At 44.2% G+C, this 17,635-nt stretch overlaps 1 protein-coding gene across 2 annotated transcripts in view; it reads right to left on the bottom strand.

The window, feature by feature from the left end:
- Nucleotides 1-917: 917 nt before the first annotated feature.
- Snrpd3 (small nuclear ribonucleoprotein D3 polypeptide) overlaps nt 918-17,635 on the bottom strand; it is a 17,374-nt gene continuing 656 nt past the window's right edge. For both annotated transcript variants that reach the window (XM_041647519.1, XM_041647518.1), the window contains 3 exons: nt 16,604-16,750; nt 4,105-4,297; nt 918-1,140 (listed from right to left, as the gene is read on the bottom strand). In XM_041647519.1, coding sequence (XP_041503453.1) covers nt 1,079-1,140; nt 4,105-4,297; nt 16,604-16,729 — 381 coding nt within the window. In that variant the 5' untranslated portion in view covers nt 16,730-16,750 and the 3' untranslated portion in view covers nt 918-1,078. The remainder of the gene's footprint in view (nt 1,141-4,104; nt 4,298-16,603; nt 16,751-17,635) is intronic.

The following is a 17,635-nucleotide window of genomic DNA, read 5'->3' as shown; positions in this document are numbered from 1 at the left end:
CCAGTCACTCCGAGGGTAGAAGGCACTGCTGCTGGCGTGTAAGGATGTTACTATTTCACCACATAAACAGCTAGTGACTATGTTCATCCATGATGGCTTAGCTTATGCTTGATTCCAATCCTGAGAGAGCCAATATATGTCAAGTTGGTAAAGGCAACAAATCAATTATTAAAGCTGACATGAAACTAAATGAAAATGAAGTGTTAAGGTGGTTGGCTGCAGCTGTGTGGTAGATATATGGCCAAATACATAGACAAACAAATAATCTTAGGCCAGGGATCTCAAAGAATACTACAAATATAAGTGAACAAAGAAAAAAACAAAAACTGACCCCTTTCCTCCTGAGTGTTTGTTATAGCTGCATTCCAGAATGAGTCCCTGGCAACACTTTCTTCCCAATAGTTGAATGATGCAGGCTGTTTTCCCAACCCGTGCTTCGGTCAAATACTCACTTTGCATATCTTATCCTCCCTTGCCATCCTTGTCATGTTAATAATTAATGTGCTAATCAACCCCAAGATGCTAACTACACTGCATGGAGCCAGTAGAACAGCCAGTCCGGGGTCCCCAGGAGCCTCTACATTATTCTTAGTATCAGAAGATTGTCCTCAAATGCTGCAGGGCTAGGGTGTGAGACATCTTCACAGGTCAGGTTGACGGCGGTCCACAAAGGTTAACTGAGCAAAGGGCCACACGGAGTGCAGGAGCCAAAGAGAACACAGTTACGGGAGCGTCTGAGTTAGCATTCTCTTGGCTCAACTGGGAACTGGCCTGAGCAGTTCTTATCAATAACTGTCATTTGAAAAGTACTGGCATTGTCCCAGTGTGTGTCCGAGGGTGTCAGATTTTAACCTGTTGCCAATGCAAACTACAGATCGAACAGAGAGTTCTTATTTCCTTAAAAACAAAACAAACCCTCACAGAAACAAACCACAAAACAACCAATTTTATTAAGCTTAACAGTTTCTCTGGTACAAAGAGAAATAGCAAAAGAAAACCTACGACGTATGCACATGTAACCCCCCCTCCCCCAATAACCCAACAGAGTTAAGGACAAAGTTCTCTACAACAGAGAAAGTTATCTTCGCTTCTGGAAGATGTTTCCACGCCCCATTCCACGTCCTCGTCCTCTTGCAGCCACTGAAAGGAAAGAGAGAGAGATCAGAGTGGTTGGGAACGCTCACGACATGGTAGAGACTGGCGTCAGCTCTGGGAGGGACCTCAAAGGCCACCTGAACCAACATTACCCTAATCACTACCAGTCACAGGGGGCGGGGGAGGAAGAGGAGCGGACGTTGGCACTGACACCTGGTAGCAGGGTGGTAGGTAGTGCTGACTGACAGTAGTCTACGTACAGTAGAAAAGACACACTCTCAGGGCTGGCCCACGGGAGGGGAAGAACCGCCATTACAGATGCATTCCATTCACTAGGGAAGGGAAGGGGAGGGGAGGGAAGGAGAGGGGAGGGGAGGGGAGGGGAAGGGAGGGACATGAACCTGTGTGTATGAACAGAGAGAAGATAGGAAAACCTCAAGTATTCTTCTTCACATACTACCCACTACTTTGTTTCTTTTTTCTTTTCTTTTCTTTTTTTTTTTTGGTTTTTTGAGACAGGGTTTCTCTGTGCCTTTGGAGCCTGTCCTGGAACTAGCTCTGTAGACCAGGCTGGTCTCGAACTCACAGAGATCCGCCTGCCTCTGCCTCCCGAGTGCTGGGATTAAAGGCGTGCGCCACTATCACCTGGCTACTACTTTGTTTCTTGAGGCAAAGGCTTTCACTGGCCTCGAGCTTGACATGTAGGCTAGACTGGCTGGCTAGGATGCCCAGGGATCCACCTTGGTCTTGTCAGTGCTGGGGTTACAAGCAGATGTCACCATGCATGGACTGAGCTCAGGTAGTCATACTGTATGGCAAGCTCTTTACCCACTGAGCTATCCTACCCTGGCTCTTAATTTGTTTTTGAAACTCTCAAACACGTATACTTAAGTGTTAGCATCTGTTAATTCTGGGTAAGGGGTTTTATTACTGAGTTTTTCTGCACGAAAGAAATGCTTAATAACAAAAACAAACTAACACTACCCATAAAAATGCACAGGACTCCCACTCTGGAACCCAAAGTGCCTAGGATTCTGATGGGAACCTATACACCTGCTGATAGGGACCAGAGCCAGGGCTGGGAAAAGCACAGGTGCCTAGAGCAGCCGTCAGCAGGGTTGAGAAACTCACTGCCCGGGTGACAACATTTGACTGGCAAAGACGGGACAGCTAGTGTCACTGTAACAGCAAGAGCAGCCCTCCTGGCAGCAAAGGAAAAAACATCTCTCTCACACCCTTTTGTATTTATTCATCTGTGTGTATTTTGTGCTTGTAGAGGTCAGAGGACAACTTCTGTCAGGCTTACATGACAACCACCTTTATCCTCAAGCCATCACTGGTCCCAAGATTTTCTTATCAGCTTTTTAGAATTCTTAAAACAAACCAAAACCAAAAAAAAACAAAAAAAAAAACAAAAAAAAAAACAAAAAAAAACCAAACCATTCTATCTTTTTTTTTTTTTTTGCTTTTTCGAGACAGGGTTTCTCTGTGGTTTTGGAGCCTGTCCTGGAACTAGCTCTGTAGACCAGGCTGGTCTCGAACTCACAGAGATCCACCTGCCTCTGCCTCCCGAGTGCTGGGATTAAAGGCGTGCGCCACCACCGCCCGGCCAAACCATTCTATCTTTAAACACAGAAGCTACCTCGGACATAAAACATGTAAAATATACTAAGGGAGGACCCAAGGCCTTTTATGCATCAAATCTTTTCCCAACACCAATGTATTTCCTTAGGACTATGCTTTTGTACCTAATAATGCAGCAGAACTTTTCAGGAACCCAAATATAAACCGTAATTAGGCTAGCCTCCAAGAGCAGCTTAGCAGTCACTGGGGGACAGTGTGGTTACACTGCTGGTATGTGTCAAAGGAGGGATTTAATGCCAAGTTTAAGAAAATTTGAAACAAGGAATGGCAAGATGGTTCATTAAGTAAAGGTGCTTGTTGCCAATCCTGCCGCCTAAGTCCAATTCCAGAAAGCCCACGGTGGAGGGGAGAGCTGACTCTGACCAGCTGTTCTCTCATCACCACATGTGTCCCCTACCCCATAAATAAGCTAATTCACGCAATTTCAAAAATTAACAAAAAGAGTCAGGCAGTGGAAGCACACACCTTTAATCCCAGCACTCAGGAAGCAGAGGCAGGTGGATCTCTGTGAGTTCGAGGCCAGCCTGGTCTACAGGACAGCCAAGCTACACAGAGAAATCCTGTCTCAGGAAACAAAAACATCAATCTGTTGTTGTGGCTATAAGACTAACACTGTGAGTGATCGTGTCCTAGCTGCACACTCTTTTGGGAGGTGAGAACTGTAAAGAAAGTGGATGGAAGAGAGAAACTCCAGGGAAGCAGCTCTTAGGAACTATCACCCATGTTGAGCTCGAGTTCCCAGTGAAGCTGCTAGGCCAGCTGTGCTCCTAAACAACCCCAATAGCTCACTGGTTCATCAAGACAGACTTGAGTGGAACTCTGGTTTGTTGTTCCCCTTTCTATCTTGGGTAATTGAGGGGCACGGGGCAGGGGGAGGGGCGGGTGGGTGGGCAGGCAGGATATATCACATACAACTCTAGGAATGCAACGGTACTGTTTCAGGTGTCACTCCCCATCCTCACTAGACCATAGCAAGGCCCCAAAGAGGGCCTTGGATAGAATTTCTGAAAAGGAAGGACCTTCACTATAGGACTATTTCACTTAAGACAGGGCTCTCTCTACCTGCCTCTCCAGGGTCTTGCTATGTATATGTAGCTCAGGGTGGCCTTTTTGCCCTGGTCTCTTGAGTGCTGGGATAAGTGTGAAGGAATCTGTATTTTTTTCCCCCTAAGGAGAGATTAGGGATTTTACTAACCCTGTTGATAAGATCAAGTAAGACAAGAAAGATAATGGGGAAAGGCCCCCATTACCAAGGATTTCTCAAGCCTGGGAGTAGGTCAGGATGGGGTATATCGTCATGTGTGGAGGGCTTTTCCCTAAAAGGAAGAGGGTAAGGATTCTGCAGCCAACCCCAGAAGCACCTACCTTGGGCCTTCAGGATAGCAGCTTTTCCTCTGCCAGCTCCAGAGCCTTGGTTCTTATTTTTCATGCTCTTTAACATCGGTGCATTTTTCAGCATGTCAGGCAAAATCAGAAATCGGATCTTGCTGCCACGGATGTATACCTGTTCCAGCTGTGCCACTCGGCCATCTCTGTAGGTGACTGTGATGTTGGACATCTGGAAGGGAATCACCAGCTTAGTTGTAAAGGTCATAGCACTGAAGCACACAAAGCGAAGGAGCTTTAACCGGAGTAAGTTTAGAAACACAAAAGCCTGGCACCAGCATAAAAGAGTCAGACAAGGGGCTGGAGAAATGGCTCAGCAGTTAAGAGTACCGTGTGCTCCTGTAGAGAATCTGGGTTCAATTCCCAGCACCCACATGGCAGCTCACACTGTCTGTTATTCCAAGTGCAGGGGACCCATGGTACCAGACACATATGTGGTGCACACTTGTACGTACACACACACACACACACACACACACACACACACACACACAGTAAAAGCAAAATACCCACACACATAAACTAGAATAAATAAATCTAAAAAAAAGAAAAAGCCGGACAAAGCTGTGAAACAGCACATCAATGGCTGGCACTTCCCTGTGCACCAGGCACTGCATTTCACAGAAACGTCAGGGTTATGAGTTCTCCCAATTTTACAGATTACAGCCAAACAAAAACCATGTCAAACAGCTGATATGCAGGAGACACCAGGCTCGAATCACTGAGCTCAGATGCAGAGCCCAGCTTGCACTGCTTCCCGGGTAGCCTGTGAGTGACGGTGACAGTCTTTCTAACTTCATGCCAAACTGCAGCCTCTCATGGACCTGCTGGCACTGCATCCGGAAAGGCACCTTCACGGTCTTAAGTATGCACCAGATATAATTCTCTTAGTAGCTATTATGAGGCAGATGACGAGGGACTGAGAAGTGAAGGCGGCAGCACCTGCTCCCAGTGCCTGCACAGGAGAGGAAGACTCAAGCATGCAGGGCTGAAGCAGCATATCTGCACAGCACTGAGGACATGTCAGAGATGGAAGACCACTCAGGTTTGTGGACGGAGACAGCGAGGCGGTACTTTGGGAGGACACATGTGCCAGCATGAGTAGGTGTAAATTGAAGGGAAGGAGGATTCTCTATGATGAATCCAGTGAGGGGGCCCAAGGGAATAGAAAAGTGACACAAACCTGCCAGCACCAAATTCAACAGGTGCCTCAACTGCCCAATTGCTCTGGGCAGAAAAGAACTACACTTTTCTAGAATGGGTGGAGCCTACACTGCAAAGATGTGCCATCTCCCAGACTTCTTTTTAAAACTTCTTGATGTTTACACTGCACACCTCCCTATCCGTTTCCCCCTCCCTTTCTTTCTCTGCCTTTTCTCCCTGCCCCTGGCCCCCTCCAAAACAACGTCACTTCTTTCATTTTTCATGTACACACACAATTCTATGTGAATACAAAATTTAGGAACTGCAAATGAGAAAAAAAAATCTAAGACTGGGTTAATCTGCTGAATGCTCATCTTCGGCTGCATCATCCCCCAGGACTATCTTCTCTAAATGTCTTGCACTCTCCTGCTCTTTCTAAATGGCCAGGTGGTCTCTGCTGGAATACCATCAGTGAAAAACAAAACCAAAACACATCAATACTGAGGCTGTCCCTGCTTTATCTGAGCAACAGGAATGGTTTCTAGGATTTCAAAACACTGTTCTTGTTCTACATTCAAGGGCAAGGGGGCCCCAGTTTCTCACCAATCAGGAGCAGGCTTCCTATCGCCATTCCTTAAAAATCTCACAGTTCCTAAGTCCTTGCCAGTTTCCTGTACACACTTGAGCCTCTGCTACCACAAGAAAGTAGTTATGGTTGGCTCACCCAATCAGAGAACCTGGATTCCACTAACTTCAATTCCAGACATACGTGTGACTCTATAGAAGATACCGGAGTGGCCTGACTATCTCCAGTGAAATCTAGCTTTGCCATCTTACAGAGGTGTAACCCTGAGCACATCTTCAGAATTTTCTGAGTCCCACTTCCCTCCCTCCCCTACTAAAGGAAATAAAATACAACAAAAGTCAACATGAATACAGACAGCAAGCAAATGACAAATGACCCCAGATAACTGACTTCATACCGTGAGACCCTAGAGGAGACAGCACAGCCTGTCAGAGGCAGATAACTGACTTCATACTGTGAGACCCTATGGGAGACAGCACAGCCTGTCAGAGGCAGATCTGTCCCCGAAGGCCCACAGCTGTACCCATTCTATCCTTCCACACAAAGTCACACTGCCTTCATGTTCCATTCCCTACCTGAAAATGTGACAGACTACCTTTCTGGAACTGTTAAAAAAAACAATTAAACAAGGCAAAGTATGTCTAAATGTTATCTCAATCACCTAGGACACAACAAACTAAGTAATGTTTACCTAATCGGAGTTAGGATGTCTATTTGGGGTATGTACGATTGTTAAGCCTAATCTCCCTCCCTACTCAGCACCTCCCCACTGTGCCTTGAGAATCTCCATGAAACTGTCACACAGATCCAACAAGACTTAAACCAGGTACTTTCACTAATATCCTATGAGGGGCTCTCAATGTCACCGACAAATACTCTTAACACCGAATACTCTTACTGCTCTAATGCGTTCCTGTCCTGCTGATGAACAAATGGTAGCACAGACCCAGGAGGGCCCCGTGTTTGCATAAAGACAAAGGCATCATCTTTTTAGCAATAGGTTTATATTAGTTACATTTAAAAATACTTGAAGATTTATTTTATTCAAGCATATTGTGTGGGTAACTACAGAAGCCAGGGGCAATGAGGCTAAGATCCCCCAGTGCTAGGGACCCAACACGGGTCCTCTGGAAGAACAAGTGCTCTTAACTCCTGAGCCATTTCTCCAGGCAAACACTTGGGTTTTACTGAAAGTCAGGCAGGAATGTTAAGAATTTATGGTTTTCCTTAAGAGCCACAGTAAATAACACAGACTAGATATTCAAGTGAAATGCCATCTGTGGACCAGGATGGAGAGAACGTGATGCAGGCTTGTGAAGCAATGCGGGAGTGTGTAATACGGTATTTTGCCCATGGTTCTGGCCTCATAAATCCTTTTTTAAGGACAGTCCACAAAAGCTAGAATTCCTCTTTCCTCAGTTGGTAGGGAAAGTAATTCCGGTCTGTCTTTCTGCTCTGGAGTTGTCTGTAAGTAAATTCCCACGACCTTCATTTTAGAAAGAGTTATGCCTGGGCTAGAGTTCAGTAGTAGATCATTCGCCTGCCATGTGCAAGGCCCTGGGTTCCATCCCTGGTACTGAGGGAAACACTGAGGACAACAGAAGTCCTGTCTACATACTTTGCCCATTAGCATGAGTTCATACTCCTTTGATGTTGTCGTCCAGATCACTCTTTTACATGGCAATTCATGGGTAGTCAGTCCTGCCTATTCAATTAAGCTTCCATAAAGCCCGAAGGGACGTGATTTGGAGAACTTCCAGAGCTGAACAAGGGCAAGTTTCCAGAGGGTGGCACATCATGAAGAAGCATGAAAACTGAGTCCCTGCCCCCAGGCCTTGCTTGTCAGATCTGTATCCTCTGTCCTACCCTCTACAAGAAACCTGTAAATGCACTTCCCTGAATTCTGTGAGCTGCTTAAACAAAGGTTGATGAGACCTAAGAAGAGGATAGTAGGAACACTAACTTAAACCCGGACAGTCAGAAGCACAGTTTAGTTAAAACAAACTGGGGCTTTCACTGGTGTCTAAGGAGAGGACAGTCTTAAGGACTGAGACCTCAATCAGTGACAGTGACAGTCCCTGTAGCATCAGAACTGAGCTAAATGAGGAAGCACCCAACTACAACTGACTTCTTTCTCAGCATGTGAGGATACTTTCTTGCATCAGTGCCAGAAGTGACCCGCTTTTTTTGTTGTTATTTTTTCAAGGCAGGGTTTCTCTTCCTGGCTGTCCTGGAACTTGCTCTGTAAACCAGGTTGGCCTTGAACTCACAGAGATTCACCTGCTTCTGCCTGGGATTAAAGGTGTGCACCACCACTGTCCAGCGTGACCCGTTTTGAAAGAACAGGGGACATTGAGTCTCAGAGGTGGGTCCTCCTTTTCTGTATGGCCATAACTGCCAGAACTGCAAACATGCTAAAAGCACACACCCTCGTTGGATATCCATTCAATCACCACCGATGTCACTACACTATGAAATGATTCAACCTCTCTATCTTTGTTCTTGGGAAATACACAAAAATGTTACAGAGTAAAGGAGTACAAAAAACACAACTCCTTGAAAATAGCTCATATAGCCTAAACTGTTTTTCTTTTTCCCCTCAAGCTAAAGAGCTTATGTTATCCACAAACTTTGATCGCACAGCCACAAATGGTGCTATTTACCTGTGGTCCCAGTGACTGGGAAACTGAGGCAAGATGATTCCAAGTTTCAGGCTGGCCTGGGCCACACAGCAAAACTGTCACAAAAAAAAACTACACTGTGCTGAGAAATCTCAAACTTTCCTAGTGTCAGTTACATGCAATGCTTTGCTTTTTCAAGCTGACCTAATCCTGTATAAGGTTCTTGTAGGCTATCATTTTTTAAAGATAACAATTCCATGCAGATCATTTATCTACAGAGGGGTTTGTCACAGCCAAGCAGACAGAACAAACAGCGCCCCTGTGGTCCTCAAAGCAGCATTTTAGCTTCTGTAGAACCTGCTTACTCTATTGCATTTTCCCACTCAAATTTCTAAGAATTTTATCTTTTGATGTATGATGAAAGAGGTCTGACTATTATTCTCTTCTTAGATTATATTTACTGGCATTATGATACATGCTCATCATTTTCTCTTCAGAGTCTCATTATGAGCCTTGGTTAGCCTCAAATAGTCCTCCCGCCTCAGTGTCCGAGAAAAATAATAAAAAAATAACTACATGCTGGGCGGTGGTGGCGCACGCCTTTAATCCCAGCACCCGGGAGGCAGAGGCAGGCGGATCTCTATGGGTTCGAGGCCAGCCTGGTCTACGGAGCTAGTTCCAGGACAGGAACCAAAAAGCTACGGAGAAACCCTGTCTCGAAAAATCCCCAAAAAAATTAAATAAATAAATAACTACATGAGCTGGTAGAGAACTTGCCTAGCATGGGTGAAACCCTAGCACCACATAAAGCCAGCTATGATGAATGTCGCTGTGATTTTGTTCAGATAACTACAGGACCCAGAAAAAACTGTTCCTGTATAACATACTTGATATTATTTTTTTAAATAAATAAAAGTGAAATAAAATTTGATTTTTAGAAAGTTTAGTTGCTCTGTCAACTTTGGAAAAGTATCCCAGTTTAAAGTGCTAACAGCCACATGGATCTAGAAATGTTAAATGTAATTTTGTGTAAAAGTAACATACTGACCTAATTACCTATATAAGGTCTTTTCTACAGAGTTGATTATAGAAACTAATAAAATATTCTATAGGTAATGAAAAACAAAACAAAATAAGCATGTTAGCACACACCTGTAATACCAGAACTTGGGATGTAGAGATGGTGTGCGTGGTGTGTGTATGAATTTCAAAGCCTGCTATATTGTGAATTTATTTATAATTAATTTAGCTCTAGTAAGAGAAATACTGGTTTTCAGAGTTTTCCTTACTAAAATCAACACTGAAAGGGATACACAACAACACAACTTTATCATTTTGAACTGGCAGCAGAATTGCTGTAGACGGACAGATGGACCAAGTCACTTCCAGGAAGAACATACTAACCAGCAGCACAGCGAAGACCCCCTTCAGCAGCCTAACTAACTTTGTTTCCAAAGATGGGTTATTAGTGCGATCTATAAGGAATAATCAGCACATTATCAATAAGATCATTTTTTGTTGTTGCTTTTCTTTTCAAGAGAGGGTTTCTCTGTAGCTTTGGAGCCTGTCTTGAAACCTAGCTCTTATAGACCAGGCTGGCCTCGGACTCAGAGATCCACCTGCCTCCCGAGTGCTGGGATTAAAGGTGTACAACACCACTGCCCTGCTAAGCTCATTATTTTTGTATGTTAAATGTCTACACACACACATACACACACACACACCTTTCCTCTGAATCATCCATTTTATGACTATATTCACTTTTAACTGGAAAAGTAATACTGACATGTGTCTTAGGGTTTCTGTTGCTGCGAAGATACACCATGACCACAGCAAATCTTACAAGGAAAACATCTTTAATAACTTACTTTTTTTTTTTTAAGTTTTTCGAGACAGGGTTTCTCTGTAGCTTTGGAGTCTGTCCTGGCACTAGCTCTTGTAGACCAGGCTGGCCTCAAGGCCTCGAACTCACAGAGATCCGCCTGCCTCTGCCTCCCGAGTGCTGGGATTAAAGGCGTGCGCCACCACGGCCTGGCCTAATAACTTACTTTTATGTTATGTACACTGGTATTTTGTCTGCATGTTATGTCTGTGAGGGTGTTAGATAGATCCCCTGAAACAGGAGGTACAGACAGCTGTGAGCTGCCATGTGGGTGCTGGGAATTGGACCTGGGTCCTCTGTAAGAGAAGCCAGTGCTCTAACTGCTGAACCATCTCTCCAGCCCCACAAGGAAAACATTTAATTGGGGTGGCTCACTCAATTTCAGAGATTCGGTCCATTTTCACCATGGCAGGGAACATGGTGCAGGCAGGCAGAAGTGGTACTGGAGAAGTAGCTCAGAGTCCTACAACTTTTTTTTTTTAAAGATTTATTCATTTATTTATGCAGTGTCCTGCCTGTAGGCCAGAAGAGGGCACTATATTTCGTTATAGGTGGTTGTGAGCCAACCACGTGGTTGCTGGGAATTGAACTCAGGACCCTCTGTAGGAACAGTCAGTGATCTTAACTGCCGAGCCATCTCTCCAGCCCAGAGTCCTACAACTTGAAGGCAACAGGAAGTCAATTGAGACACTGGGTGGTATCCTGACCATAGGATACCTCAAAGCCTACCCCTCCAACAAGGCCATACTCACTCCAACAAAGCCATACCTCCTAGTAGGGCTACTCCCTATAAGATTATGGGGGCCAATTACATTCAAACTATCACATTGGTAAAAACTATATATATAATACAACAACCTTCCATTGTGAAAAATTATACAATGTCCTTGGTATTAGCATCCTAGAATATGGTTTAGAATAGATCATACAGTAAAAATTATAAAGTTGGTCATGATCATAATAATCACTTATAATCATAAAACCCCTGGGAGGCTGCTGTAGGAAGTCTTACAGCTTGTGGCTGGTTACCCGCCTACTGGGGCGTGGCCTCTTATATAAGTCGACAATGTAGAGCATGCGTCCGCTCTCTTTGCTCTCTTTCTGGCTGCTGGATTCGGTTTCTGGTTTCTGTTCAAGCGGAGGATTGGAGGATTCTGATTTGTGAGTCTACCCCTAAATAAACAACCATCTGTTTCTCAAATCTGAGCTAGTGTGGGATTTCTTTTAAGCATCCTTCTTCAGGAGGCAGAGATAGGGAAGTCAATAAATTTAAGGACAGCCTTGGGTTTGAAGAGATGAAAAAAATAAAACACCACACCCCACAAAAACAAACAAACAAAAAAAGGGCAGAGAGATGACTCAGCACTTTGGGCTCTTTCAGAGCACTAGTGTTCAGGAGACTCAAAGCTTCATCTTAAAGTTTTTAGAGTTTTAGGGCTGGAGAGATGGCTCAGAGGTTAAGAGCACTGGCTGTTCTTCCAGAGGTCCTGAGTTCAATTCCTAGTTATCACATTGTGACTCACAACCATCTGTAGTGAGAGCTGGTGCCCTCTTCTGGCCTGCAGGCAGAATAATGTATACATAATAGATAAATAAAATCTTAAAATATTTAAAAAATCTTTTAGAGTTTTAATTTTTCTCCTTAAAAATTGCATGTATTTGTGTATATATGTGCACATGTTTACATGCCACAGGTATGTGTGTGGTGGTCAGAATCAGTTCCCTCCCTCTACATACTTTCAAATGACACAAACATGGTACAAATTATGCTAAAACAACGAAGTTCTATGCGTGTGCGTGGGGGGGGGGGGTGCCAGTGCTTCCTTAGCAAGTGCCAAGGCTCTCAGGAGCCTAAAAGAGGCAGATTTTTACATAGTGATTGATATTGGTAAGAACATCATTAAAACAAAAGGATTTGTTTATTCATTTAATGTGTATGCATGCATGTACATCACAAGTGTGCAGGTGCCTTCCGAGGCCAGAAGGACATTAGATCTCCTGGAACTGGACAGATGATAGTGAACTGCCATGTGGGTGCTGAGAATTGAACCCAGGTCTTCTTAAAAAGTAACCAGTGTCCCCAACCTCTGATCCATCTCTCCAGCACCCAAGAACATCATTTAATAGGATCTACTATATCTGAATGCCAGAGAAATTTGTACCTCATGTATCTCACACCTGAATGTACCTTTATTAAGCACAGGGATTCAGGTTTACAGTCTAAGTACCAGTCGCTTGGTTTTCTAATTAAGTTCGGCTACACCATGGCCCATTTCTTTATTTGAAGCTACCATATAAATGGATGGGCATAGCTGAGTAGTGAGAACACTTGCTGGATTCTAGTGCTAGCACTGCAAAAAGAATATACTATTACATTATTTTCTAAGCCATATTCATTTAAATACACACAGTTAAAGAAGTCTATGTCAATACATTGAGGTAAGGAAGTGGTTATGACGGAATCCTCGCAGCTTCCCAAATCTGTGGCGTTGTTTTGAGACAAGGTGTCACAAAGTCCAGGCTTGCCTTGAATTTGTGGTGATTCCTCTGCCTCAATTTTCCTGAGTGCTGGGATTACCGCTGTGTATGCAGAGAAGGTGTTTGGAGGACGTCCTCATTTCTAAAGGACTGTGGACCAGGAAGGAGACAGCAGAGGAACCTGCAGGAGTCATCATAGTCCCAGAGATGCACGAGTGAAGTGTTCAGCTGGGGTTTGCTCTACACAGCAATGTGCTCAGGCTCTGGTCAACCTAATATAGTCTCATCATCTGGATATGGGCAGTATTATGGGCTAGATTGTGTTCTTGCAAAAATTAGGACATCATGAAGTCCTAATTCCCAGTACCTCAGAGTGCAGCCATGTTTACAGACTCTACAAGTAAATCAAAATGAGCATTCATCTGTTATCACCGATTTTGGAGGGGACAGAGGGCCAGGGAGACACAAAGCTCACACACAAGACACACTACTTTCCAAGTTGCAACCTGATAATACTAAGATCTGTGACTGCACCACGTGGGCTGCACTTCTGAGAATGTCAGTTATCTAGTCAGACAAATTCCTATTATAGTTGCTGTCTGAGACCCTCATGCCTCAATGAATTGTTTAAATAAAGCACCATAACAAAGACATCAACAGTCACTATCCAAATCTTTCACTCTACTCACAAAACTAAATGCCCTAAAACAAAGATGTCTTAATTGACAGGGCTGGACCCATGAAAGTGACACTTCCCAAAAGCAGACAGGTCAGGATCTTGACAGCACTAAGTTGGCTACACCTCCCAGAAAATTCCTGTGGAAGGCAACCAAGTAGTACAGGACTTCAAAGAGTCTTGATAGCTGGGTGGCATAGCACCTGCCTATAATTACAGAACTGTGATGAGGCAGGAGGATCAAGTGTTTAAGGCCAACTTGGGCTCTCTATATAGAGAACTTGTCTGAAAGGCAAAACCCCAAACTGGAAAAGGGATTTAGCAGGAGATTATTTAACCTATCATGCCTGAAGCAGTAGGTTCCATCCCCAGCAGAGGGGAAACAGCAGCACACAGCACACCACCCAGCTCTAAACTAAATCTTGTTTTAGTTTGCTTTCTATTACTGTAATAAACACCCCAGCCAGAAGCAACATGGCATACACATCCTGATCACAGTTCATCACTGAAAAAGGAAAGGAAGAGACTCAAGCTGGCAGACACAAACAGAGACCACGGAGGAATGCTGCTTACTGGCTCATGCTCAGCTATCTTCTTACACACGGGTGCACGCATGTATTGTTGCTGCTGTTCTGAGTCTTTCTATGTAGCCCTGGTTGTCCTCTTGCCCCTGCCTCCAAGTGTTGGGATTAAAGGCATGCACCACTATGCTCAGTCTTCAGCTACCTTCCTTACATCTCCCAGAAACAACTGCCTAGGAGTAGCATAGCCCATAATATGCTGGGCCCTTTCACACCACTACGCAGGAAATGCCCCAGACCTGCCTATAGGATAATCTGATGGAGGTATTTTCATAATTGAGGTTCCCTTTTCCAAGAAAGACTATTCTAGCTTGTGTCAAATTGACAAAAAAACTAATCAGCACAGTTACAGTAGTTTAAATGAAAAGTATCCTCCACAGTTGCAGGTGTTTGCACGCTTGGCCCCCAGTTGGTGGTGAGCTGGGTTTTTTTTTGGGGGGGGGGTGTCAGGGGATGCAGCCTTGCTGAAGGAAGAATGTCACTAGGGGCAGGCTTTGCAATTACCACCCCCAACACTTTCAGATTGCACTCACTGCTTCGAGCTTTCTTCTTCTTCTTCTTCTTTTTTTTTTTTTGATTTTATTGAGCTCTTTATTTTTCTCTGCTCCCCTCCCTGCCTTTCTCCTCCCATTCAACCCTCTCCCAAGGTCCCCATGCTCCCAATTTACTCAGGAGATCTTGTCTTTTTCTACTTCCCATGTAGATTAGATCCATCTATGTCTCTCTTAGGGTCCTCATTGTTGACTAGGTTCTCTGGGATTGTGATTTGTAGGCTGGTTTTCTATGTTTTATGTTTAAAAACCACTTATGAGTGAGTACATTTGATAGTTGTCTTTCTGGGTCTGGGTTACCTCACTTAAAATGATGTTTTCTAGCTCCATCCATTTGCCTGCAAATTTCAAGATGTCGGGTTTTTTTTTTTTTTCTGTTGTGTAGTACAAGCTTTCTATTGAAAATATAAGTGCTCAGCTTTCTGCTTCTGTTACCATTTCTCTGGAACTGTGAGCCAAACTAAACTCCTGACAGTGTGTTATCACAGCTACAGGAAGTAACTCATACCTTAATGGTAATAGTCAGGCCACCTAACTCACAGGTATGACCCTAAATAAGGAACTTTACCCTTCAAACCTTTCTTTTCTCTCACATGGAATATAGTAACAGGAATCATATATTCCAAGAGTTATAACACACAAAGCACTGAGCCAGTCCCTGCAAACACACAAGTTATCTGATCTCTGTAACAACTCCAAGCTATGGGTATTAGACCTGGAGCAGCCTGGGATACCTTCCCCCCCCACTTCAGAAGACAACAGGCTGGGTGGAATATATGGAGCTACAGCCTCCAGCTGACATTCTGTAGATCCACCACGGATGGCACTCACTCTGAGGTAGCCACCCCATAGGCTGCCAGTGACTGATCACAGCAGAAACACCAGAGCTAATAATCCATCTCTGCCTCCTGAGACTCCTCTTACTTAGATGAAACTTCCTCAGCAATAAGCTACAGTCTGAGGCTCTTTTTGCTCCATTAGCCTTCCTTTCCCCGGACTGAAAAGCTTTGATGGTTAATATTATCAACGTGGTGGATTCAGAATTACTGAAGGGACAAGAACGTATTTGTGGGATTATCCAGATTAGGCTGAGGTGAGAATTTCCAACTTACTGTGAATAAGAAGTGGAAACCGTGCTAAGCACAGGAACTCAAATCCCTGCCACCATGACTTCCTCGGTGACAGACTGAATCCTCAAATTGAGAATCAATATAAACTCTCCTTCCTTAAGTTGTTTTTGCCAGGTATTTGATCAAAGCAACAAGAATAGTAACTAATTACTTATGTACCCTGCTCTCTCACCATTATTATTCATTGCCACTTCCCCATAAGTCTCCTGTGTATTAATTGTCTTGGCATTTACAGCACAGAGGATCCAAAACAACTCCATCTTAACTTTATAGAGAGAACAATTATGGTTTGGCTCAAATTTGATTCCGAAGCTCAAGTTCTTAACAGGAAAAACAAACAAACAAACAAACAAAACCCCACACACCAAAACTTGGTAGTTACATCAGATAAGACTTTCTGCAAGAAAAAAAAAGCACACACAATAAGCTTTAGATTCTGTAAATTATAAATCGTGATGGAAAATGGACACTGGTTCTTGAGCCTGACTCTCATAGAAGAAGCGCCACTTCTTTCAAACAGGAGGAAACAGTTAAATAGGACTTGCTGCTTTAGAGACAGGGCCTTGACCTCTTGATCCTTGACCTCAGCCTCCCATATGCTGGGATCCACCTGCTAATATGGTTATGAGGCTGTCAAATGACTTTTCTGCCCCAAGCCTGAGTCTGTATTGACATACACACAATTGCGGAGACTTCAAGAGTGTCCAGCACATTTTAAGCACTCAGTGAGCTGTCGGATGAGAATAATTTCATCAAGACTCCCAAATGTCTTTTTATCCCCCAGGATAGACGCCACAGTTCCTTCACAGCCCCAGGGCAAAGCAAGGTACCTGGCAGTTCATGTTGTCCTCTGCTTCAATGAGCTTCCCTCGATAGACCTCTCCAGTGTTGGTCTCACATGTCACGATGTGGCCCTCAGCCTCGTGCAAGACTTTAATTGGCACACCGATAGACATCTTGGCAGGACTCTTCCTGTGCTATAGCGGAAGAGGGACAACAGTTATCTTTCAGAGCGTAAGGTCTGGCATCTCACAAGCTCTGCAAATATGTCTGAAGGCACCACCATGGCAAGTCCACGCAGCCATGAGGTGGGGAAGGATGGCTGGCTGGACGGAGGAAGCTAGTGGGAACGAAGAGTGTTCCTTTCTATTTCCAAACACGTGTCCCTTTATATTCACCAAACTATGATATGGACCCGAGGTGTAAATAATTACTGGCTCCCATTCAGTTATTCAAACAAAACATAAATTAAAAAGTAAGCCCCCAGTCACACTAGTAATATTCCAAGTGCCCAGCAACCACATTTGGCCAAAAGCCACAGTACCTTATAGTAGATACAGACCCAAACCCAGAGAAACTAGGCGGAGGTTATGATTTCAATTCGGCTTTGCCGTCTCACTAAAGGTGGGGACAAAGAATGAAGGCGCCCACAAAGTGATACAAACAGGAAATGCTCATCATGAGACCATCAGGACAAACTTTATCTCAGTAAAAGGCAGAGACTATACACAGGTTTCTATAATTCTGATGAACATATCACCTATGTTCACGTGACTATAAGGATGCTAAACGCAGTCTCTCTTGGTGAGAACCCTTAGCTGCGTGGACTTCATGCCGAAAGCAGCGGCGAACTACAGCAGGGCTATAGCCAAAAGCTTAAAAAAGAAATAGCAGCATCTTGCAAAGTGGATCAAACATAGAGCTTCTGCAGCAGAGCAAACTATTATAACTTCTGCAGCAGCGTCGAGAGCATGGAGGGCCAGTGCCGGGACGAGAGTGGAGACAGGGATGCAAAGGACGTGGAAAACGATGATCCAGAGGGAAAGGCGGTCATTTGTAAGAAATGACTGCTTCCAACGTAA

This window comes from Microtus oregoni, unplaced genomic scaffold, assembly GCF_018167655.1.
Source record: "Microtus oregoni isolate MIOR12 unplaced genomic scaffold, Mior012 000183F_ref0000375, whole genome shotgun sequence".
NCBI lineage: Eukaryota > Metazoa > Chordata > Mammalia > Rodentia > Cricetidae > Microtus > Microtus oregoni.
Note: the sequence above shows the minus strand (reverse complement) of the source record. Positions and strands in the feature narration are given on the sequence as shown.